General features: G+C 35.2%; 2 protein-coding genes across 3 annotated transcripts in view; both read left to right on the top strand.

Moving 5' to 3' along the window:
- Positions 1–925: 925 nt before the first annotated feature.
- On the top strand, positions 926–2,011 carry LOC143251808 (protein FAM200A-like). The gene is made up of 2 exons (XM_076503050.1): positions 926–1,173; positions 1,945–2,011. Exons 1-2 carry the CDS (start codon positions 926–928, stop codon positions 2,009–2,011), a joined length of 315 nt encoding a protein of 104 aa, XP_076359165.1.
- A 10,404-nt stretch (positions 2,012–12,415) lies between these two features.
- Positions 12,416–27,487, top strand: part of LOC143254394 (cadherin-23-like) — an 80,872-nt gene continuing 65,800 nt past the window's right edge. For both annotated transcript variants that reach the window (XM_076509497.1, XM_076509496.1), the window contains exon 1: positions 12,416–12,505. The gene's annotated coding sequence lies outside the window, so the exon portion shown is untranslated. The remainder of the gene's footprint in view (positions 12,506–27,487) is intronic.

Raw genomic sequence — 27,487 nt, 5'->3', positions numbered from 1 at the left:
GGACCATCTTGATCAAATTTTAAAAGTGGAAAAAAACGTGACAAGTGGGTTCTACACAAACTCAGAATCAGTAAAATCGCCGTTTCGAACTGTGCTCTATGCCAGTGGTTCCCAAACTGTGCGTCGCGGCGAACTCCTAGGGGTGACGCGGGATATTTCAAATTTTTGAAGGAAGCACGACGATATCGGCATCTGTCAGACACCGCACGAACTACTAGCTCGCGGTCGAAGTAGTTCACAGTTTTAACACAAGATCGCACTAAATTCCTTTCGATGACATTCTCAAATTTTGCTATATGTTTTTTTTTTTTGTTTACTTGTACTTTCGACTACGCCGCTGACTTCTCAAACTTTCTCGTTTCTTAGATTTTGTATATAAATACCATTCAACTCTCCGGGCCTGTTAGTAATCGAAATAACTGAAGGGTGTTAAGTGTCTGCAAGGTGCAGAGAAGTTCTGTTCATTTTTTAGATCTTGTGTATAAATATGGAAATAATTTTTAACATTAATAATAAGTGTGGAAGCAAAGAAAAAGATGGCGAACCACAGACTAATGGCAAAGTTGTGAAGAAACGGAAACATTAAAAATATGACAATAGTTATTTACATTTTGGTTTTACTTTGATAGGCGTTAATCACAAAGAGTATCTGCAGTGTGTATTATGTCTAAAGATTTAGGCTCCAGAGTGCATGCTTCCAAGTAAACTAAGACACCACTCAGAGACCAATCATCCTAACATGGCTAGTAAATTGTGTGTTTATTTTACCACATAGTTAAAAGAATTGAAAGAACAAAAAGGCACATTGTTGAAACAAGCATCAATACCAATCAATGCTTTGCTAGCATCCTATAAGGTGGCACATAGAGTTGCGAAATATAAAAAGCCTCACACCATTGCAGAAGAACTGATTTTACCGGTTGCAATGGATATGGTGAACATTATGGTTGGTGACTCAGCGGGAAGACTGCTTTCAAAGGTGCCTTTATCCAACAATATCATCAGTCGTAGAATCCAACACACGGCCAAAGACCTCAATGATCAGCTAATTGAAAAAGCGGAAGGAAAGGAATTCAGATTACAACCACGTGAGATGACAGAGAGTAACAAGGATGCTCATTTAATCTGCTACACATGGTTCATGGATGGCGACAAAATTTTGGAAGACCTTTCGTAAATGTATCACTATAGGTATAAAGGCTTGAGACTTGTTTGAGATCCTTGACACTTTTATGTGTGAAAACAACTTAGACTGGACTAAGCGCGTTGATGTCTGTACCGATGGTGGTCGTTCTATGTCCGGCTGTTTTGGCGGATTACAAGCACTCATATAAAACAAAGCTCTTGATGCAATGTGGACCCACTGTATAATCCATAAAGAAGCCCTTGCGTCAAAGCACCTGAGTCCTCCACTGAATCTAGTCCTGGAAAGTGTGTTGAAAGTGATGAATTTTATAAAAAGTCAGCCGAAGGCGAGGTTTATAAAAACAGTGTGAGGATATGGGATCTGAGCATATATCTTTGTTGTACTACTATAGCTCGCGATGGCTCTCCCGTGGGAATAACTGTCCCGTTTGTTCGAATTTCGACAAGAACTCTACTCTTATCTCGAAGAAGAAGAACACGAATGTGCTAAAAAAACTTATTGGATACTGAAGACTTAATGCGTTCATTCTCTCTCTGCGGGGAAGCAACATGAACAATCTAGAACTTTCAGCCTTCAGAAAAAAGTTACTACTGTGGGGAGGAAAAATGGATGAAGATTGTGTCCCCTCTTACGGCAGTTTGTTACATCCAATAAATGTTGTTTTTAATTTCAGTTTACGTGTATCATTGTTTTCAAACGGCTACTAACTTATTAGGACATAAATACTTATTAAGTATCAAGTTGTTTGGACCTGACTACTTAATAAACGAAACTGTTCGGTTTTTATTTTTGTCCAGGGACGCCGTAAGAAAATTGCTGAGAACGATGAACCGAGAACGTTTGGGATACGTTGCTGTATGGTGACCTGTGGTTGGTTTTATCTATTACAGCTTTTTCAACCAGAGCCACGATATCACTGCGAAAGTTTACTATCACGAATTGAAAGAAATTCGTAGAAAGTTACATGGGAAAATGACTAATTTGCTTCATCATATCGGTCGGTCACAAGTTATTCAAATGACGTTTCAGAATCCCAGCGAACTGGGCTACCAAACACTACGTCATCCTCCTTACTCCTGCACCCCGCTAGTACAGCGGTATGTCTCCGGATTTACAACGCTAAAATCAGCGGTTCGATTCCCCTTAGTGGGCTGAGCAGATGTGGCTTTGCTATAACACAAACACCTTACTCCTCAGACTTTAACAAACACTTGGACAACTTTTTCACAGGACAAACGATTCAACAACAAAGCGGTAACAAAGAATGGCTTTAACAATTTTTGAGTTCTAGGACTCCACAGTTTTATCGTCATGACATAAATAGTCTTGCTTTTCGTTGGCAAAATTTGTGTAGATTCATTAGGTTTCCATTCTGATTAATAAAGTTGCATTTCAATTTTTTTTCTAATTAAAACTAAAATTTAAAATCTGCCATTATTTTTCGAGCAACGTGACACTAGAACCAACTACATAACAACAGAATAATAAAATAAAATACCTCAACATTCCTCTAATTGTTTTATTTCATTACTGAGAAATTTGATAGAATAAATTGGATCAAGATATGTATATTAAACACACACACGCATGTGCATAACTGTTATTAGTTATCATTTTTATGCAGTGCATATGTATTTGAGTATATGATAAGAGTCTAAAACTTTTCGAAGAATGAACGTTTAAATGTATTTTGCGAATCAAGAATACTTTAAAATTCTAGTTTAAGGATACATAATAAAATAATTCATAAGGATACATAATAAAATAATTCATGAACCAGTGAAAATTGTAAATACGAACTCGTAGTTACGCAGGAAAAACTTTTCAACAACGAAACTCCCAAGCAAAAAAAAATTCATGTGGTAGATATGTGATTCGGTTGTTTTCTTAGAGTTCAACTTACACATTCGTGTTGCTGTCGAAATCGCTAAATCAGAGCAAAGTGCGTAACAACAGGCAACGAAGCTTTGAATAAATAATACGTGCACGATTTGGTTTTAGTCAAACCAGTAACATCCATTTTATTACTTCGATAGTCGAGAAGACAATATAATATGATATACATGTTTTGATTGGCTAGAATAAATGAATGTTAAAGTAGTCTCTTGGGTTTTACATTTGACGACAGTAATACTGTACTTCAATTACTAGTCTAAAGAAACAGAATATCTCTTTTGAATTATTTTATATGTTTGTTTATTTCAGACCGACGTGTCATAATATGCAAACTCGTTTATATATACCAGTGTTGAAAGTTTGTGGTGTTTATTTTTGATAGATATGTGTTCCACTTATTCACAACACGAATGTGGTGCTTAACGTGTGCAGATAAATTGTTTGTTTGTTTTTTTTTTAATTTCGCATAAAGCTACTCGAGGGCTATCTGTGCTAGCCGTCCCTAATTTAGTAGTGTAAGACTAGAGGGAAGGCAGCTAGTCATCACCACCCACCGCCAACTCTTGGGCTACTCTTTTACCAACGAATAGTGGGATTGACCGTCACATTATAACGCCCTCACGGCTGGGAAAGCGAGCATGTTTGACGTGACGGGATGCGAACCCGCGACCCTCAGATTACGAGTTACACGCCTTAACACGCTTGGCCATGCCCGGCCGTGTATATAAAGTAAATGTGATTAAACAAGTGACATTTGTCTGTGAGACAGGAAAATCCCAGTTTATTTATTTTCATGGCTGTCAATAGATGACGCTACTTTTGAATTTAGGCCTATAAGTTGTAGTTGAAACTTCAAATTACAGAAAAGGAAAAACTTCCCCTGGTGACTGTTAGATATAAGTAAACTAATAGTGTTATAGTGCTAAAATCGGCGTATGATACCTATGATGGAACAAAAAAGGGTCAATGATTAGATTTGGCCTAAAAAATAACAAACTATTGTGGCTGGTAAAACATCTGAAAGTTCTACTGATGACTTAGCTTAAATAGGTTTTGTTTGTTTTGAAATTCGCGCAAAGCTACTCGAAGGCTATCTGCGCTAGCTGTTCCTAATTTAGTAGTGTAAGACTAAAGAGAAGACAGCTAATCATCACCACCCACCGCCAGCTCTGCGCAAAATTCAGAACAAACAAACCAAATCACAGCTTCAACTTGAAATGTTGAAATCACTTTTCAAGGTCACAAAGCGCATGCGTCAGTTGATTAAATTGTTTTGTTTGTTTTGTTCACCAGATTTAACAACTTACAGTGGATTAGATGTTTCATCACCTTATTGGAGTTTGTAGTGCTAGTTGTAATTTCCACACTTCTGACAATACTTCTTGAGCAAGTTATCTTCGGTTTCATTACACGGTTTATTGCGGGGCTGAAATGGTAATCTGATGAGATACGATGTAATTATTATCCCTAGTGATCAATTTATAGTGGCTCTTTTACTCATGTATTTTTGTCTAGACGTATTACATTCCAGTACACTGTTAATTATGGTGTTAAACGGTAACCTTATAATACAAGATTTATTTAGTAACCCTGGTGATCCGCTCGCAGTAACCGGTTTTATTAGTTTGTTTTTTATTTTTGGTTTTCGTTAGGAACACCTACTAGCTGTATACTTGTTTTCGATGTGAGTTATCATATTTAACATCCTTTCGTTTCGTTTCGCTTTGTTTAAGTTATATAAACATTGTGCTGTAATTATACTTGTTTGTTGATTAAACGAGACTTGCAGCCAAGTTATACGAGATTTCAGATACACATATTTTTATTTATTTCTTTGTCTTTTATCCTCATTTTATTGGTCAGAAAGAAAGGAATTAGAGCTAAAAGAAAATCTCTGATTTCTTTTATAAATATTGTCACAAATAATGGTAAACTACCTTTAACACCTAAAATATTTTTCATTAGCAATATAATAACAACTCTTTAACATGTATAACCTTATTTTGTTTCATGCTTTGAATGCTAACCCTAAACCAACATCGCATAATAAGTTTAGATAACGTATCGAGGTGTAAAACAGTAGTCGTTTTCTTACTTTGATCATTTGTCTCTCATTCATCGCCCACATAATGACCCATATGTGTAGATGAAAGTACCCAAAAATTTTGAGAAATATTGTTTTGTGCTTCAAAAAAATGTGGTTGTGGGCGTAAGTTAAGCCTGATTGTCCGGTTTCCTTTACGGAACCTTCAACGTTCGAAGCACACGAAACACACGAAGCAGGTTAAGTTATACAAGTTTCCTCTTGTCTGGGAAGACTTAACAAGACCAGCTTGAGTTTCTGCCCTTTGACACAGTTGCTTCAGTTCCATCTCTGACTTAACTCTAATGTCAAGGCTATCAAATAATGTCAGCATAAATTGGTCACTTAATATTTTCAGGTTCTGTAGAAATGAATTCTGTAATACTTGAGGCTTAGAATTGAAAGTAGAATTTAGTTAACATACTCGTTTAGAAAATAGACTCTCTTATAGAGATGTTTCAAGTTACCAGTCTCTTCGCAATTAGGCCTGACGTAGCCAGGTGGTTAAGGCACTCGACTCGTAATCTGAGGGTCTTGAGTTCAAATCCCTGTCACACCAAACCGGTTCGCCCTTTTAGCCGTGACGGCGTTATAATGTGGCGGTTAATCCCACTATTCATTGACAAAAGAGTAGCTCAAGAGCTGGCGGTGGATGGTGATGACTGGTTGCCTTCCCTCTTGTTTGACACTTCTAAATTAGGGCTGGCTAGCGCAGATAGCCCTCGAATAGCTTTGTGCGAAATTCAAAACAAAACAAACCAAAAGACAGAGGAAAGAAGTTAATATATGGTAAATAATGAAAATGTATTAAATGGTAATTATATGGTTTTCAATATTAATACGTCAGGCTTAATAACACTTACCATAAAGGGTTAAAGTTTATTATAACCAAGGTTTTTGTTTTTGTGTGAGGCGAAAATAATTATGTGTATATCCGTAATAAGAAGTACTGAAAATTAAACATATAAAACCATATTTTAAATAAGTGAATTCTAAACACTCTAAACACCTTCTGTAAATAAGTGAATTCTAAACACTGCTTCTGTAAACTTTTTTGTGCTGCGTAAATAACTGAGTTTCATATTCTTGTCCAACACTCTAGGTGAACATGCTGATAAATGCAGTATTTCTAACGATGGTACAATTACAATGGATCCCAACAAGGTTGAAACGAATCAAAAATATCCTATCGAAAACAACTCAAAAGCTAAGAGATAAAACTAAACTCATTATTTATGTAGTACAGAAAACTCAAACTTACAGTGTTAAATTAGGGACGGCTAGCGCAGATAGCCTTTGAATAGCTTTACGTGAAATTAAAACAAACAAACAAATAAACTCTTCACACTTATTCTTAGTGAAACTTGACAAAGTGTTGGCTTTCCCCAGCTTGATAAAACAGCTAATGAAGTTTCTTATGCTCGTAGTTAGCAAAACATAATAGCAACCGCTAAAGAAATTGTTGTATTGACCGATAGTATTGAAAGAAACACTTGTTGTCCACTTAGACAGAGGTGATAAGACTTGCTAGTATACACACAAAAAAAAATTAATGTTTCTTTCAGTTAAAGTTATAGTTTCCAAGAATTTGCTGTGCACACGAAAACATTCAGTAACTAGAAAAGCCAGCATCACCAAATTTGACTTTTATTTTTGTTCACTAGCAAATTTTATTTTTCGCCACTTTAATAACTTCATTCAGTGAGTTAAAAGTTTGAATGAAGTTAAAAAATATGGCTCTACCAGCTGATTAGCAACTTAACATTATTTTGGTGTTCAATTCCAACTATTCACGTTTCTACCCTAGCGTATCTGTAGAAAAATAACCAGAAAAAAAGTTCAAGAGTATACAATTCCTTAATGAAGCCCCCTCCTGTGGCACAGCAGTTAATAATATCTTTAAGAATCGGATATCGATACCCGTTAAGGGCACATCACAAATAGTCGATGGGTGAATAACTGTGTAATCATTATTTCTCGAGCGATCTTAACTAACCATCGAACCTTGATTTCTCTGTCCACCCCCTTCTAACAATCCAATTCATAGTTTGTGTAATAGTTTAATATACAGGTTTTACAAATATTTTATAAAAATCACCTATACACGGACATCAAACAACTCAAATACTTTTATATTAAGTCCCCTAGTAGAACGGTAATAAGTCTTCGTATTAACAATTCTAAAATCAGGGTTGGTTTCTCTTCGGTGGGCACAGCAGATAACCCAATATGACTTTACTATGAAACATACACACATACACACACTTTTGTTTTCGCATTTACAACTACAATGTCAGAACGTTCCACACATGAAACGTACAGTTAACAACTCTGTTAATCCAAGACAAGTATAAAAATCATTTAAATAAGAGCTCTTCTAGCTCCACAGCAGATTTTGTTTTCAACCAATCATAATTTATTAGAACACTCATTCAACTCTCCTGTTGTTCGTTCTTTGTTAACGTGTTTGTTTGGTTTGATACTTGTTGCTAACTGTCCATCACTAATTCAGTAGTGACAGACTAGAGGGAAGACAGCTAATGAACATCATCACTTTTTGTTGATTGGACTCAGTATGATATTGACACATAAAGTTTCATTGTAACCATTTTCTAGAAGGAACCGTGAGCAAATGGCAACCAAACATCTTTAAAGACGTTTCCACGAGACTACAATGCACGAATATCAGATTTCAAGACTACACTTAAACCAAGTGCTCATGATTCCAGGATGTGTGATAATTTTACTTACTGTTATACTGGGAAAAGCATTTGGAAAACATTGGTTTTGTTACCCTCAACTTTTTAGGAACACTACTACATGTGGACTAGAGAAGTGACTTGATGCTATATCCTGATGAATTGATATTTTCTTAGCATCATGAACATACAGTGTAGGAGTCTCTTACAATTAGTTGGACTAGATAAGTGACTTGATGCTTTTTTCTGATGAGGTAATATTTTCTTGGCATCATGGACATATAGTGTAGGAGTCTCGTACAATTGGTTGGACTAGATAAGTGACTTGATGCTTTATCCTGATGAGGTAATATTTTCTTGGCATCATGAACATACAGTGTAGGTGTCTAGTACAATTAGTTGGACTAGATAAGTAACTTCATGCTTTACCCTGATGAGGTAATATTTTCTTGGCATCATGAACATACAGTGTAGGAGTCTCGTACAATTAGTTGGACTAGATAAGTAACTTCATGCTTTACCCTGATGAGGTAATATTTTCTTGGCATCATGAACATACAGTGTAGGTGTCTAGTACAATTAGTTGGACTAGATAAGTAACTTCATGCTTTACCCTGATGAGGTAATATTTTCTTGGCATCATGAACATACAGTGTAGGAGTCTCGTACAATTAGTTGGACTAGATAAGTAACTTCATGCTTTACCCTGATGAGGTAATATTTTCTTGGCATCATGAACATACAGTGTAGGTGTCTAGTACAATTAGTTGGACTAGATAAGTAACTTCATGCTTTACCCTGATGAGGTAATATTTTCTTGGCATCATGAACATACAGTGTAGGAGTCTCGTACAATTAGTTGGACTAGATAAGTAACTTCATGCTTTACCCTGATGAGGTAATATTTTCTTGGCATCATGAACATACAGTGTAGGTGTCTAGTACAATTAGTTGGACTAGATAAGTAACTTCATGCTTTACCCTGATGAGGTAATATTTTCTTGGCATCATGAACATACAGTGTAGGTGTCTAGTACAATTAGTTGGACTAGATAAGTAACTTCATGCTTTACCCTGATGAGGTAATATTTTCTTGGCATCATGAACATACAGTGTAGGAGTCTCGTACAATTAGTTGGACTAGATAAGTAACTTCATGCTTTACCCTGATGAGGTAATATTTTCTTGGCATCATGAACATACAGTGTAGGTGTCTAGTACAATTAGTTGGACTAGATAAGTAACTTCATGCTTTATCCTGATGAGGTAATATTTTCTTGGCATCATGAACATACAGTGTAGGTGTCTAGTACAATTAGTTGGACTAGATAAGTAACTTCATGCTTTACCCTGATGAGGTAATATTTTCTTGGCATCATGAACATACAGTGTAGGTGTCTAGTACAATTAGTTGGACTAGATAAGTAACTTCATGCTTTATCCTGATGAGGTAATATTTTCTTGGCATCATGAACATACAGTGTAGGTGTCTAGTACAATTAGTTGGACTAGATAAGTAACTTCATGCTTTACCCTGATGAGGTAATATTTTCTTGGCATCATGAACATACAGTGTAGGAGTCTCTTACAATTAGTATTACTAACTTTTTGACATTAAACAGAAATCACCTTTCCTTACTGTACACTTTATGAATTTTAAACACCTATCACTAGAAAAACCTGTGGCAATCTTAAAAGTAGGAGAGAAGCTTTCTCCACATTCTGTGTTGGGAGGCCCTCATTCTTCTAATAATTCAAGCACACAGTTTGTATAATTTCAATGGTGAGTAGCATCTGATTTAGTTACTCATACATATTGATTAGGCCACAATCTCCTTCAATATGTGTAACGCGTTAGCAATCATTTCTTGGGTGAAAAGTCTTAGATGGCCAGACTTCGAACTTTGGCAATGATAATGGTGGCCCTACCCATAGTAGGAGTCTGTTTAAATTGTTTTTTACTATTCGTCTCTTGCTAGAGATATTCATTACGTTATATGTATTTGAAACTGATTTTTCGTAAGCTTTGAATTTCTGTGATATTTGAGCGTACAGATAACCTGTCTAAGAAAATACTTTGATACGTCGAACAACAATCAGTCTGCCTGTAGTAGAGCAACGACACACTCTGTATGATCAGAAATTCGCCGTTGTCTAAATGTATAAGCGTTAAAAGATCGCCCGTGGCACCACGGATCACGTCTGCGGCGACGTGCTATTGTGTTAATACATACAAGTCATATCAGATGTAGCTAATCATCCATGCTATACCAATGTTGAAAAACAACCTAGAGGAATCTACTATCAGTTGCGGAAAAAACATATATACTCACCTCAGGCTGTATATTTTTTCAGCACATTTATTTGTAGCTTTATTGTGGATAAAATATATAAAAACATATCTGACTGGAAAATGAATGGATTTCTAGAAAATAATCACTGAATTAAAATTCTTTCCATAACTATAAATCTTAGATTCGTTATAATTGATTATATGAAACTACAAGATATCCGTCACTAAGCACGATATTTTTCGGAAATTTGAGATGTAAAGCCTGTTTCGTTCTAATATGTGTTGATCATACCACCTCATTATGAGTTCTAAGTCTCCAGCAGGAACCATAATCTTACCCTGCAGATGAGAACGAGGTAATGCACGTGCACAACCAGGAAGTAAATGTTTGTAGTCGTGACAATAAAAACCTGGATGTGAAGTGAGGACAGAGCAAGTAGATGATGTGGGGGAGGGTTGGTGACCCTCAGAGACAAGCTCTATCTAATTCAGAAATGATGGGACCGGTCGTGACCCTTAAAGAAGAAAAGAAAAAATATATAAATATGATATATGTTGTCTTCATGGTTGAACGGCTCTTAATGGTTGAGCGAGGTGGTTCAAGAAAAGAGATGAAAATGCTGTGACAAATACAAGGTAACATAAAACACAAGCCTCGTTTGTGCACAAATTGCCCTCGTTTTGAGGACACTGCTAAACTTAAATATGGAGGCTTAGAAAGCGTATCATCATCACTAAACATCCTGTCTTCCTGAGTAAACCTCTGTCCCTTATTTCCTCGTGTATATACACTTAAAACTACTCATTTAAATGTGGTATAATTAGATGCACTTTTGCACGGTCCCCAAAAATGTTCTTTTTCAAAAGTAAATGATACCAAAATTAAGAGTAACAAGTATTTTAATTTTTTCCTGTTGAAGTTATGTTATGATGTACTGTAGCCTACTAAGTGCATAATTCTCTCGTGATTCATGACATGTGCATTTCACTGACGTCACAACAGCACAAATTGCAATGCTAACCATCCTTTATGTAATGTCATTTTGGGGTCTACTGACTAGTTCACAGAAAACACACTACTGTATAATGGTACAACTGGTTAAAATAAGTGACACCTCCAGGCGGCTGTCGATTACCTCTCTGGGAAACTAGCGTAAAGTTTATTTACGCATTATAAAATGAAACCTGATCAAGTGAGCATGGCTCAACCCAACATTTCTAAACAAAACCTAAGAATGTACAAATGTCCGAAAGTAACTCAAACAGTGTATAAACAGTTCAGATTCAGAAAAATATCAGAAAAAATGTAACACGAGTTACATTGGCCCCGCATGGCCAGGTGGGTTTAGGCGCTCAACTCGTAATCTGAGTGTAGCGGGTTCGAATCCCCCTCGCACCAAACATGCTTCCCTTTCAGCCGTTTGGGGCGTTATAATGTGACAGTCAGTCTCACTATTCGTTCGTCAAAGAGAAGCCCAAAGGTTGGCAGTGGGTGGTAATGACTAGATGCCTTCTCTCTAGTTTTACACTGCTAAATTAGGGACGGCTAGCACAAATTGCCCTTGAATAGCTTTGCGCGAAATTCAAAACAAACAAAAAAGTTAAATTACACTTATGCTTGTCTATTTGCACTTACATTTTTATTATTACCATATTTCGGATCCACTGATTCTATATTCAGCAATTAGTTTCAGTAATTTTCCAAAATGGTTGGAAACCTCCAATATTTACGTAAATCATTCTTTTGTCCGGCAGACAGGGTAGGGGAAGGTAAGGTAAGATGGCCATCTTAACTTTGAATGTGATTTTCAGCAATTAAAATTAATTACATGACAATGCAAAAACTCTTAAATTCATCCTGTTCTGTTATAAAATGACCAGGTGGTTAAGGCTCTGGATTCGTGATCTGAGGGTCGAGGGTTCGAATCGCCGTCACATCAAACATGCTCATCCTTTTAGCCGTGAGGGGGTTATAATGAGACGGTCAATCCCTCTATTCGTTGGTAAAAGAGTTGACGGTGGGTGGTGGTGACTAGCTGCTTTCCCTCTAGTCTTACACTGCTAAATTAGGGATGATTAACGCAGATAGCCCTCGTGCATGAAATTCAAAAAACAAACAAACAGTTTTATTCAAATATATGTACCTACACATGACCGTTAGTTTTCGTCAAAATGAACGAAGGGAAAATTGTCTTCCTAACGCGAGATACACCCGTTACTTTTGATTAAACGTGTTTTGTATCTTAATTTCTTACGCATGCGCGGGCTCATTCTTGTAACGTCACATTTCCTGATCCTCTTTCCAGCTTTCTTATCACCTGTGATCGGAATCTAAGCGACAGAGATGGTCAATGTGTAAGAAAGCCCTAACTACCACGCGTTTACCTGTAAGTAAAGTATCCTGTTCTATTTTTACTCAATAAACTAGCGAGAGGCTGTATTGTTTCTGTGTTGGTAACTTAATGACATGCGTTAAGCCACCTGTTACAACTTGAATATATTTGCATGTTTATAATGAAAAATTTGATAACTCCAGAAAGAAAAGTGTGTAAGACTATCAATCGCAGTGTAAGATACAACTGAAAGGTGAGGATATATATTTGACAGTCCTAACAACGACAAATTGTAGCCTTTGTTGGAGTCAGCAGTCCTCTGCCAAAACCTGGATCGTACAGTGGCAAGCATTCTTTTATATACGTAATTTCTATGACATAGTGTGTATTGTCTCACACTGCATACATAACTTTAGATTTTGGTATTTTTGTTGTCTGTAATTGTATTTTCTAATGCATTGTATTATATTATCATTACAGAACTTCTAAAACATTTAAAATATTTATTCAAATAAACGTATGTTTTCGTCTGCTAAGAAACCGGAGTATATAGTTAAATAGAAAACGTGAAATTAAATAGATAGTTGATTAGGAAACATGAAGATGATTAGATAGTTGATTAGGAAACATGAAGATGATTAGATAGTTGATTAGGAAACATGAAGATGATTAGATAGTTGATTAGGAAACATGAAGATGATCAGGTAGTTGATTAGGAAACATGAAGATAAATTGATAGTTGAGTACGAAACATGAAGATAAATTGATTGTTAAGTACAAAACATAATGTTGTTTTTCAGTACTAGGCTATCTGCGCTCTGTGTTGAGCAAAAATCGAGCTATGGATTTTAGTGTTAGAAGTCCTTAAATTTATCATTGACTCGCTGGAGACAGAAAAAAGCAAATGGGCATATAGTCAAAATAAAACATATTTGTAGTTAACTAAATAGATAATATATAGGTAGTTAACTAAATAGATAGTATATAGGTAGTTAACTAAATAGAAAACATATAGGCAGTTAACTAAATATATAATATAAAGGTAGTTAACTGAACATAACGTATATAGGTATTTAACTAAATAGAAAATATATAGGTAATTAGCTAAATAGATAATATATTGGTAGTTAACTAAATAGATAAACAGAAGCCACGAACATGGACAGGTTCATAGTTAGTCAAAGCTTTGTGAGATATATATAAATTTGTTTGTTTGTGTATTTGTCTGAGTGACAGTCTACGTTCTTCAAACATCAAATTCAGTTTATAATTATAAGGTTTTTAACACAAGTGGAAGTTTAATATTTACAACTCGTTTCTTATAGTAAAGCTACTTCATACCTTTATATTAACACACACACAGAAGAAAGACGATAATAGCTTCATTCTTATTCCCATCAAATGTTAAAAAATGTAACATGTTTCACATGGATGTGAGACTGAATCTTGTGGATATTATAAAACCCTGTATCTTCTGAAACTTGTTGTATATCACTTTGAAGGAGGCCTGTGAGACTGAATCTTGTGGATATTATAAAAACCTGTATCTTCTGAAACTTGTTGTATATCACTTTGAAGGAGGCCTGTGAGATTGAATCTTGTGGATATTATAAAACCCTGTATCTTCTGAAACTTGTTGTATATCACTTTGAAGGAGGCCTGTGAGACTGAATCTTGTGGATATTATAAAACCCTGTATCTTCTGAAACTTGTTGTATATCAAACACTTTGAAAGAAGCCTGTAAGACTGAATCTTATGGATATTATAATAACCTGTATCTTCTGAAACTTGTTGTATATCAAACACTTTGAAGGAGGCCTGTGAGATTGAATCTTGTGGATATTATAATAACCTGTATCTTCTGAAACTTGTTGTATATCAAACACTTTGAAAGAAGCCTGTAAGACTGAATCTTGTGGATATTATAAAAACCTGTATCTTCTGAAACTTGTTGTATATCAAACACTTTGAAGGAGGCCTGTGAGATTGAATCTTGTGGATATTATAATAACCTGTATCTTCTGAAACTTGTATATCAAACACTTTGAAAGAGGCCTGTAAGACTGAATCTTGTGGGTATTATAAAAACCTGTATCTTCTGAAACTTGTTGTATATCAAACACTGTGAAGGAGGCCTGTGAGACTGAATCTTGTGGATATTATAAAAACCTGTATCTTCTGAAACTTGTTGTATATCACTTTGAAGGAGGCCTGTGAGACTGAATCTTGTGGATATTATAAAACCCTGTATCTTCTGAAACTTGTTGTATATCAAACACTTTGAAAGAAGCCTGTAAGACTGAATCTTGTGGATATTATAATAACCTGTATCTTCTGAAACTTGTTGTATATCAAACACTTTGAAAGAGGCCTGTAAGACTGAATCTTGTGTATATTATAATAACCTGTATCTTCTGAAACTTGTTGTATATCAAACACTGTGAAGGAAGCCTGTGAGACTGAATCTTGTGGATATTATAATAACCTGTATCTTCTGAAACTTGTTGTATGTACAACAGATACAAGTCTAGAGACTCGTCTTCAATTTCATCTTGACAGGTCTCCTGCTGTTAGAGGTGCTTGTCCCTGATCATGGTTCAGTAATGGTATCCTAGGAGGCCCTTCTATAGAAACAGTCAGTAAGTTTCGTTTGTGAAACAAATAAATTACCGTACTTTTTCTTATAAATCGTTTCCACTACACTTCAACTTGATGACTACATGTTGAGAAGTACGTGGCAGTATCTTCGAATGTGCTAAGTATTTTTATTTAATACCTAAATGTAAAATTTCCGATAAGAAGTTTATATTGATTACACTGAGAGACAAGTACAAAAACTTATTTGCGTGTTAAATTATCTCGACCAGCTGTTTCATATATATGTATAATAAGTATCGCTAGTAGTAATATATAGAAAATCAGTAGAATATCTGAAACTGACAAAACTAGTTTGTTTCTACCGTTTCATCTTAATAATTTAACAACGAGAGTTAGGGTGGTGTTCCTTGCTAAAAAGAGGACTTTAATCTAGGAAGATCCCATTCTGTACTGTAAGAACCACTACATCTGATATCTCTGTCTTAAACTCTACTATTAACATGGTGATATCCTTGTAAAACAAAAGTGCTGAAATGTTTACGCTTAACAACAAAGCACTTAAACATATTTACTTTAAAATACTCAAAACATTATTATGTATATTAAACTGGTAACACGACGTGTGAAAACGGATGCACCGGACATCCAGAAGAATCTCTCTAGCAATAAACTTGTTTGTTTGTTTTGAATTTCGCGCAAAGCTACTCGAGAACTGTCTACGCTAGTCGTCCATAATTTAGCAGTGTAAGACTAGAGGGAAGGCAGCTAGTCATCACCACCCACCGCCAACTCTTGGGCTACTCTTTTGCCAACGAATAGTGGGATTGACCGTCACATGCTAACGTCTCCACGGCTAAAAGGGCGAGCATGTTTGGTGCGACCGGGATTTGAACCCGCGCCCCTCGGATTTCTAGTCGAACGCCTTAACACACTTGGCTATGCCGGGCCTCGTATATCAATCTGTTAACACGAAGTGTGAAAACGGATGCACCATACGTCGCAGAAGAATCTCTCTAGAAATAAACTAGTAAAGTACGGTGTGTTCCAAAAATCAGTCATACATAAAAAGGTGTTTAACAAAGTTGTTTATACCACATGTACTAAGAGAAAATACGGTGTTTTCTGCTTTGGGTGTAGTGTAATTTTGGAAGTAAAATGAGTATATACAAGCAGTGATGTGGTGCTGAATTTTACTGTGCCAAGCATGTGACGTGGTAATCAAAGTAAAAAAAATCTCATATCGAAAACTAATACTCATATTTTGTGATTCAATTTTAAATATCAAACATATTTGCAGCGCTGATTATTTGAGCCGATTTACATTACGAATAAACTGTATACGCATATATTACTGAGAGAAAACATGTGGGTACCATATAAAAATCATTAACATAAACATAATTTTTTTAAATCAGAAGTATGGCTAACTTACTGTATTCGTAATAACACTACAGTGTTAAAGTGCTTTGCACACTTTCTCTAATTTTCACAAAATAAAACTAACAAGTATTCTTCATTGTATATATTATATAAACAGTAAGCCTCTTTGAAATGTGTATGTCCTAAATATGATACGTAGTATAACTGTAAGATCTGTTTTTTAAGTTCTGTAACATCATGTTTCTGTTTTGAATTTAAAAAATCAACATTTCATCATTTACACGAAACATCATGCTCTGTATTTAGTGTGTTCTTCATTTACACGAAACATCATGCTCTGTATTTAGTGTGTTCTTCATTTACACGAAACATCATGCTCTGTATTTAGTGTGTTCTTCCGACACCTCCTTAAACAGTGACAGAATGTAAAATTCGGGGTCTGAGAGGACTTTACCAGTGAATAGGGAAGTTACAGAAAGCCAAAATGTTCCAAACTGTATAGGAGTTTGGTTATGAAAGACACTTAAGTTTGGTGTATAACGAATGGCGTGTTTATGGTGTTTCGAAGTGTCGGGACTGATTTCCGATTTCAGATGCCAAAACGGAGCTCTGATAGCTCAGCACCCTATATGGGAAGGAATGTTTTGTAACTGAACACCCTATATCGGAAGGACTGTTCTATAGCTCAGCATCCTATATGGGAAGGGATGTTCTGTAGCTCAGCATCCTATATGGGAAGGGATGTTCTGTAGCTCAGCATCCTATACGGGAAGGGATGTTCTGTAGCTCAGCATCCTATATGGGAAGGAATGTTCTGTAGCTCAGCACCCTATATGGGAAGGGATGTTCTGTAGTTGAACACCCTATATGGGAAGAAATGTTCTGTAGTTGAACACCCTATATGGGAAGGAATGTTCTGTAGTTGAACACCCTATATGGGAAGGAATGTTCTGTAACTGAACACCCTATATCGGAAGGACTGTTCTATGGCTCAACATTCTATATGGGAAGGAATGTTCTGTATCTGAACACCCCTGTATGGAAAGGAATGTTCTGTAACTGAACACCCCTATATGGAAAGGAGTGATTTGGAAGCTAAACACCCTATATGGGTAGGAATACTCTGTAACTGAACACCCCTATATGGGAAGGAATGTTCTATAGCTCAGCACTCTATATGGGTAGGAATGTTTTGTAATTGAACACCCCTATACGGGAAGGAATTATTTGGTAGCTCATCATCCTATATGGGAATGAATGTTCTGTAGCTCAACATCCTATATGGGATGTGTGGTCCTTTTTTCATCAGTAATGTTTAACATTTGTGTGGTCCTTTCTTGATAAGTAATGTTTAACATTTGTGTGGTCCTTTCTTGATCAGTAATGCTAAACAGTTGTGTGGTCCTTTATTGATCTGAATTGTTAAACATTTGTGTGGTCCTTTCTTGATCAGTAGTGTTCAACATTTGTGTGGTCCTTTCTTGATCAATAATATTCGCCCTCACTCTGGCTCAGCGGTAAATCTTCGGATTTCAGGGGTTCGATTCCTCTCGGTTCACTCAGTAGATAGAGCGACGTGAGTTTTCTATAAGAAAACACACTTAGGTTTTTGTTTATATTTAATGTGTGGTATTATGAGTTGTAGCGTATTGGAGATTCATGAATATTCGTTACTACCTGGAGGTTACGCAATACAGACAGTCTTCGGAGTGACAGACACCTGCTAGTATTAAGAACTACATGTTTATTTACATTTATAATAAAGTTGGAAAATAAATGTGTTGATTAATATTAATTATTTTAAGTGTTGGAAGATCAGAGGTCAAACTGGTAATGAATATGTAAATATATCAACTGTCTCTACGATGATTAATCTCGATAGAATTTCTTATGAACCTGAATGCTATATTAGCATGAGACATAAAATTAACTTTACTAAATATCTGATTATTTCATTTACTTAAGAAACAAGATCCTGGAAGCCTTTCTAAATAGCCTGGTATAGAGAGGAGGATAAGGCGCTCGACTCTTAATCTAAGGATTGCGGGTTCGAATCTCCATCACACCAAACATGTTCGCCCTTTCAGCAGTTTGGGCGTTAAAATGTTTCGGTGAATCCCACTATTCGTTGGTAAAAGATTAGCCCAGGAGTTCGCGGTGGGTGATGATAATTAGCTGCTTTCCCTCTAGTCTCACACTGCTAAATTAGGGACGACTAGCGCAGGTAGTCCTTGTGTAGCCTTGGGCGAAATTCAATCCAACCTTTCTAAATTGTAAAAAAATTAAGTGACTTAAGTTAAAAGGTATCTTAGACCTAGAAATAGTGTTCTCAGCATGCTGTTAAACATACGTGATAGAATAAATTATTATTCTCATTAAGTATTATATGTGATAAAACAAATTTTAGACTGGCTTATAACAGTATACGATTTGATTTTATTTATTGCAACCTTATTGGATAGAAGTGTTTGCTTGTCATCGGTTTTTATCCTCTAAACTAGATTTTATTTTAATAAACAAAAGTAGATTGCAAGTATATCAAGAGTATTATTATTAGATTAACGATTATCATTACCACATATACATAAAATAAATTTCGTTGTTATTAAGTTAAATATCGATGATCATGAAATACATACATTTAATCTTTTATAAGTTAAATTTGTAACTTTGCTGTTTATAAATCAAATGTAATTTCTTTTCTAGCTGGCACAGGTAGCTCTCGTGTAACTTTGCGCGAGGCCCGGCATGGCCAGGTGGTTAAATTTCAACACAACAATGTTCACTTTTTATTATTGTGTTTGTGGTCTCTTATTCATGTTTGATCGATGCAAGTTTGAAAGAAGCATCAAAGTTACTCAAAACAAACTTTATTGATATGTTTCAAGAAAAGAAATATGTTTCTTGTTTGATTGTCATCTGAAACATCTGAAACATGTCCGTGAGCGAGTTGTACTGAGACTTATCATATTACAAAATAAGGTCGAGCATTACTAGGTGGTTAAGGCACTCTACTTGTAATTTGAGTGTCGCGAGTTCGAATCCTCGTTACACCAAACATGCTCACTCATTCAGCCGTGGGGGTGTTATACTGTGACGATCAATCCTACTATTCGTTGGTTAAAGAGTAGCCTAAGAGTTGGCGGTGGGTGGTGATGACTAGCTGCCTTCCCTCTAGTCTTACACTGCTAAATTAGGGACGGCTAGCGCAGATAGCCCTCGTGTAGCTTTGCGCGAAATTCAAAACAAACCAAACCTTTTCTAGGACCACGTTTGTTTTCCTTTTTTATCTTAATTGACAATAGGAGACTTTACAGGCCATACATTCATAATGTCATTGGTACAGCCACAATTTAGTGACCAAGCTTATAAACACACGGTCTAAAGTTAAAAAAAATATCCATGTCGTAGCTCTTCCTTATGCTGAGGTTACTCATACTTTGTTTCCACTGTCATTCAGGGTTGAAGTGCAGTCGCATTTCACTACCCGCAGGGATTTTCAGGTAAAAAGATATATTAAACTTTTTCACAGTAATTTCATGTTGTGAGTTCCAGCCTCCACAAAAAAATATATGGTTCAGTTTTGTCAAAGTGACTGTTTACATCTGTATCATGGTGAGAAAAGACCAAAATATTTATTATGCTGAGTTGTTTTTCTATTTCTAATTATACACGTATATCGTAGTTACTGTAATGAGTAGAATTACGTTTGTTTCTAGTTCCTCTACATGCCCTGTGGAGAAAGACTTAGAAAATCAAATAGCTCGAAGAACACTGAAAACAATAGGTTTCCGGAAGTTATTTCACACCTTACACCCCTTCCCCTCCAAACACCGACTTTAAATTAAACGTTGAATGATAAAGAAAAAAAAGTGACATAATTGCGTGAACTGATTGGTTAATGAGTTGTTGTTTGTCTGTGACGTAGCATCAAACCTTTATAAGGTTTATAATGGCGATAACTGATAGTACTTTTAAAGTGATGTCTTTCACCTGTTCAGAAGTAGGTTTGCAGATTTATAACGCGAAAATCCGGGCTTCGATCTACGTTATAGATAGTGCACAGCTAACTTTGCTGTAAAACAAAACAATCAAACTATTTAAAAACTGTTTTCAAAATTTATAACCCGAAAATGTTCTTCATCACGAGTTATCGATCTTTCATAAACTGACTGAAAATTTATTTGAAACAGCTTTTTTAACGTCGTATTTGTGTCGTATTCTGTATCATGTATTAAAAAAAAGTGTTCAAGATAAAAATATAATCTGAGAATAAAATAAGGAAGAATTACAGTTGTTTTAAAACGCTATCGTTCCAAGTTGAATCAGACCACTAAATATTGTAATGTAAAAATAACAAAGCTTTTTAACAGAAAGGTTACACAATATTTTTCTGGTTGATTTAATCTTGTTGTTGTTTTGTTTCTTTGTTTTCTGGTTGTCTGAAAAATAGTTTTTGTCGCCAGTTTTGTTTCTTAAATTTCAAATCTTACAATGTTCATTTTTTATTATTATATTTGTGGTCTCTTTTTCATGTTTATTCGATGCAAGTTTGAAAGATGCATCAAAGTTACTCAAAAGAAACATTATTGCTATGTTTTTTGTTTGATCATCTGAAACATCTGAAACTTGCCCGTAAGCGACAGTTATACTAAGACAGACAATCTGTCATATTAGAAAATAAGGCCGGGCATTACCAGGTGGTTAAGGCACACCACTCGTAGTTTGAGGTCATAGGTTCGCATCCCCGTCGCGCCAAACATGCTCGCCCTTTCAGCCGTGGGGGCGTTATAATGTTACGGTCATCCCACTATTCGTTGGTAAAAGAGTAGCCCAAGAGTTGGCGGTGAGTGGTGATGACTAGCTGCCTTCCCTATAGTCTTACACTGCTAAATTAGGGACGGCTAGCACAGATAGCCATTTGTATCTTTGTGCGAAATTCAAAAACAAAAAACACAATGCGCGAACTTCAAAACAAACCAAACCAAATTAAAATGAAAAATAAAATTCGAATAACGGCCGTTTTCATCATCAGTACAGTTTGTAAAATTAATAATGAAAGTTATTATACAAACACGAACATGATATATTAAGTTATAAAAGTTTAGTATTTTTATACAGATTTAACCCTAAAAATACAGCAAGATCTCTAATATTTATACACTACTTATTTATGTTTTTGTCGTTGTTAAGTATTTTGTGAACGTTAAAAATCGAAGATTCTAATAACAAAAACATACAAAATATGGTACACTAAATTAAATCACCCGCTGGTACAGCAGTAAGTCTTCAGATTTACAACGCTAAAATGAAGGGTTCTATTCCTATCGATAGACACAGCCGATAGGCGGATGTGGCTTTGCTGTGAGAAAATACACACGTACTGAAGTAATAAAAACGTGCCAGTGATCTTTAAATAAAAAAAAAACAGTATTTGTTTTACTTAATAGATATTTATAATTGGTTTTTATTTATTTAGTGTTAATCAAACATGTCCCAACTTGAAAAAAACAACATAAAACATGAATTTCATCATTAATCTTTTATATGACGGTTAATAAGAAGGATCTAAGTTTATGTGAATGGGATTTGGAGTAAATAGTTTATAGTAATTATAATAATAGCAACCAACCAAAGACAGTTTCCATATTAGTAACTAGTACATCTTCCCAAACTACCTTATTAAGTGTCGATAATGTATTTCTCTAAAAGCACAATTCAGCGTGAATATTAAAAGTAAGCACTTCGAACTATTTGTAAATATAAATTCTACATATAAATATTAGCAGTGACATAATTTAGATATTAAACAATCATATATTGTTCAGTACATGTGGTTATACTCTGGTAAGACAGCGGAGCATAACTACATTCATTAATATATGTAGTTCGATTCCCCGTCATTGATAGGGAACAGATTCCCTATCAGCAATAGTTTGCTGTAACAAAAACAGCAAAAATGCACATATATATTAACGTTCGAAGTACTTACGGGCACACATTTACCTTACACCCGACTATCGGCAGACTTTTATATTACACCCGACTATCGGCAGACTTTTATATTACACCCGACTATCGGCAGACTTTTATATTACACCCAACTATCGGCAGACTTTTACATTACGTCCGCCATAAATGGATTTCAAATCTATCATTCAAACACATACTTCAGAATTGTATAGTCTGTTATGAATCAGCTTATTCACTGTAATACTAATTCTGTATTTGTAACTTTGTTGTTCACAGAACTGGAATATATTCTCCGTGTGGTGGTGGTTGTGAATCCTAGCAGCAAGCGACCGCTTTTGTTAATCAGGAATGTTTAGAACAAACCTGTGTTCTACTTAATAAGTACAAACAAGTAGAAGAAACCCATGTTCAATTTAGTAAATACAAACAAGTAGAACAAACTCATGTTCCACTTAATAAGTACAAACAAGTAGAACAAACCCATGTTTCACTTAATAAATACAAACAAGTAGAACAAACCTATGTTCCAATTATTAAGTACAAACAAGTAGAAGATACCCATGTTCAATTTAGTAAATACAAACAAGTAGAACAAACTCATGTTCCACTTAATAAGTACAAACAAGTAGAACAAACCCATGTTTCACTTAATAAATACAAACAAGTAGAACAAACCTGTGTTCTACTTAATAAGTACAAACAAGTAGAACAAATCTATGTTCCAATTATTAAGTACAAACAAGTAGAAGATACCCATGTTCCATTTAGTAAATACAAACAAGTAGAACCAGCTCATGTTCCACTTAATAAATACAAACAAGTAGAACAAATCCATGTTCCATTCAATAAATACAAACAAGTAGAAGAAACCCATGTTCCACTTAACAAATACAAACAAGTAGAACAAACCCGTGTTCTACTTAATAAGAACAAACAAGTACAACAAACTCATGTTCCACTCAATAAGTACAAACAAGTAGAACAAACCCATGTTCCACTTAATAAATACAAACAAGTAGAACAAATCCATGTTCTACTTAATAAGTACAAACAAGTAGAACAAACGATTTTTAGTGATATAAGCTCCCTCTCTTATTTCTAAAGTACCGGACAGAATGTTGATAAAATTGTTAAAACTGGATCAAACGAATATCTTGTTTTCCTCATCTTTGTGTTACTGTGTGGATAACAGTTCCATGCAGGTTATAAAATATTTGTATATAGATCATTAAGATACATTAATTAGTACAATGTAATTAATAAAACGGTCACTAGTCCCAAGATAAAGAGCCTTTTAATTTTTTTATTCTAGAGTATCTAATAAATGTAAATTAAATATAAAAAATTGAGTTACCATCTCGACGTTCAACATTTTACGAGAAAATTTAAATTCCGTTTTGTATTTGTTTTCTGGCTAATTATTACATAAAAGAAACTGAAGGTGAAGTTATACAAACTTAATAATAATAAATGCCATCACAACAATATAGCGTTTTAAAAACAATGATTTTATATTGCTTTATTTGTTTGTAGTTAAACACAAAGCTGCACAATGGGCGATGTGTGCTCTGCGTGCCACTTGTATAAATCAGGTTTCTTGCGCCACTAGGGAGGTGAAGAACTTTTGTTTCGCATCAGTAATTCTGAAGACAAATCAAAGAAGAAAGAACGTGCTTGATAAATGATGAACATGGAAAACAGGAATAACTTAAGCTGAAGTCCATTTGTGAAATATGAAGCAACATTGATAGCTCTAATAATTTAATTTTTAAACTAATCTATAAACAATTTATATCAACGGAGCCTTCTGACATTATGTTTGTTTCTTAAACCATATTATCATGTTTCTGTCTTGTTTTCATTTGATGTTAACGTGTCATATCAATTTTCTTAAATTTTTGTCTACGGTTGGATAGCGGTAAGTTTACAGACTTAAAACGTTAAAATATGGAGTTTAATATTCCGTGGTGGACATAGCAAATTGTCGTGTAACTTTACTCTAAAGCGCCCATCTCAAATTATTAAATTTAAAGTAAATTTTATAAATATATAATTTCATGGAACTTGTGATGTAGTCATTCGTTATCATTATTTTACTACAAAAGTAGATAGTGTGAAAAAAAATTGTTTTTCTTTCGAATTTTTTGTTTTGATAAATTATTTTCGTCTGTCATATCAATTTCATTTTAAAATCTGTCTTCACTGCTGTATAAACTCCTCGTAAAGCGAGCTACGGGGTTACAAAACTGTCGTCTACGTCATTCTCACATTTATGGGCGAAAACATTTATGTTTTGAGAAGCAAATTCAAAAATATTCTGCAATCAATTTTTTTTTCAAATTTCTGTGTTGCCAACGGTGATGGTTTATCTAGGTCAAGGTCATTGTTAATAACTTCAATCCCCTCTTACGGTGTTTGTCACGAGCGCGACGTATAAAAGTAATATCTAAGGCCTAATACTATTAACACTTCAAACATCAAAACCTGTGATGTAAATATTATGCAGTTGGAAAGTGCTTTGAAAGTATATTTAATTCCGACGACGAGTGAGATATAATACTGAAGGGAACTTTAACTTCTCAGAAGCTTGAATCAAGGCTGATCCATCAGCAACTGACGTCCTTCTCAAAATGTTACACAAGCTCACAAATAACTTTTTATTTCCCTTGGTGACGTTAACATAATTGTGTTCTCGTGTTGTGAAAATCGCGTTAAGAAAAATTAGAATGCGATTGGCTGAAAAAAACAAACATTTTTTATAGTTATTATTACAGAAGTTTTATAACAAGTGTTACGGTTGTTCGTAACAACGGGGAATAAAAACAACGTATGGTGACAGTGAATTGTAAAACATTCATTAGAACTGTTTTAAACTGAGCTAAGAGTTATTTAAAAAATATAGAGGGCGAGTAGGTAGTTCTGAAGTGAACAGAGACGCTTTTTTGTTTTTTCCGTCTTCATTATTTATAATCTGTTCTACTGGGACAACAGCTGCAGACCGGAGACTGGACGTTCCCAGTTAAATATCAGTCGGGTGGAATGCAAGTGGTCGTCACGTGATCTTCTACATTCAATAATTGAAGCTGAGCTAACTGATAATTTTTAAAATGATTTTTAACAAAATAAGTATTGTTCCAAGACATTACAGGCGAGACAAGTGCTGTACTAGTATATTACACTTTCTCTTGCTTGGAATTGATTTGTTGTGTTTATTTTTTAATTTCGCGCTTAGCTCCGCGAGGGCTATCTGCGCGAGCCGTTCCTAATTTAGCAGTGTAAGACTAGACAGAAGGCAACTAGTCATCACCACCCACAGCCAATTCTTGAGCTACTATTTTACCAATGAATAGTGGAATTGACAGTCACATTATAACGCCCCCACGGCTGAAAGGGCGAACATGTTTCGTGTGCGAGGATTCGAACCCTCGACCCTCGGATTACGAGTCGAATGCCTTAACCACCAGGCCATGTCGAGCACTTTCTCTTGCAAGGCTACCGAAGTCAGTTCTGGTACTGAAATAATTCGGTATCAGATATCTGAATATTATACATGATTAGGGAGCGTTGGTAATTATCAGTGCCAGATGAAGGCGATCGTAAGACCCAGGCACCTTCTGTTCGTATGTCCTACCAACCGTATAAGTTAAACCGTAGATTAACTTTTAAAGAAAATTATCATGGACCATAGTTTTCGTAGGCTCTAAGCACTGTACCTAACAAATGATCCGGCCCTACCTCGCTCCCGCCACAAAACTCTCTCTCTCGTTCTGTATGGGTATTTGGGTATTGATGTTTGTCCACCCAGGAGGGTCAGGTTTCGTTAACCTCTTCCACCTTCCTTCAGATTTTGGTTAATTTATTTATTTATTATTTTTTTCAACCGTCAAGCGTATTTATATATGGTACTCGAGGGCCAGAATAACCCGCACTTACTCAGGCCCCTTTCAGGGCAATGTCCATGCACAATCTATACATACACTTGGTGCAAATAAAACATTTCTCTTATAGTTCCATAGATTATTTGCGTTTTCATCAGTTAGATATTAACTAGAAAACGTTTACATAAAAACTCTTTCAATGTTGTTCTGTAATTTATCTCTAAATTAATGTGGAGTCTAGTTAATAGGTGGTCTTTAATTATTTTTTTACATATTTATTTTTATTTGTAAAGTATATATTCACTGGAGAAAGGTATTAATGCCTCAAAACTGACAAAACTAACAAAACTTTTAGTTTGGTTTGAATTTCGCGCAAAGCAACACGAGGGCTATATGCGCTAGCCGTCCCTAATTTAGCAGTGTGAAACCAGAGAGAAGGCAGCTAGTCATCACCACCCACCGCCAACTCTTGAGCAATTCTTTTACCAATGAATAGAGAGATTGGCAGTCACATTATAATGCCCCCACGGGTATGGGGCGAGCATTTTGTTGTGACGGGAATTCGAACTCGTGGTCAGTTGATGAAAAGCCGAAACTGTATTAAACACCGTATCAGAGATAGTAAAATAGTGGGTCTGAGCTGGGTGTCAAGGTACAGAATTATTGCTTGTATTTCGACATTTCGGACTATGTAGACGAAGGTTTTTTTTTTTATAAACTGAGGTTCCCCTACCTGTAGGGATTCACTTAACTGCTCATGTCCGAAATTTCATAACAGTATATTTTAAAAAGTTGATTTACTGAATAAAATATATTTTTTTGTAAAATTAAATTTATATAATTTAAAACGTTTAATTTTGGAATGTAGATTTTTAAAAATGAAAACATCGATAGGTTTAAGGGTCCACGAAAAATATTACATTAAAAGGAGGATATAAAAAAATTCTTGACAACAACACAACATTTCTGTGGTCTCTTAGATGGAAGTTTTTGTTACTTGTGTTAAATAACGAAAAATTCAAAACTGAAAATTTGCGTGTATCTATTCATGGACCCACTAAGCCTACATACCAGTTTTATTGGAGATCATTCACACTCTGGGAAGTAGTTGCATGGATAAATAACAAACAGTACAATTATATTTATATAGATAAGTAGTTACATGGACATAGGGCAGACAGTAGTATTATATTTATATAGATAAGT

The sequence above is a fragment of the Tachypleus tridentatus genome, chromosome 6 (assembly GCF_004210375.1).
Source record: "Tachypleus tridentatus isolate NWPU-2018 chromosome 6, ASM421037v1, whole genome shotgun sequence".
Classification (NCBI taxonomy): Eukaryota; Metazoa; Arthropoda; class Merostomata; order Xiphosura; family Limulidae; genus Tachypleus; species Tachypleus tridentatus.
Note: the sequence above shows the minus strand (reverse complement) of the source record. Positions and strands in the feature narration are given on the sequence as shown.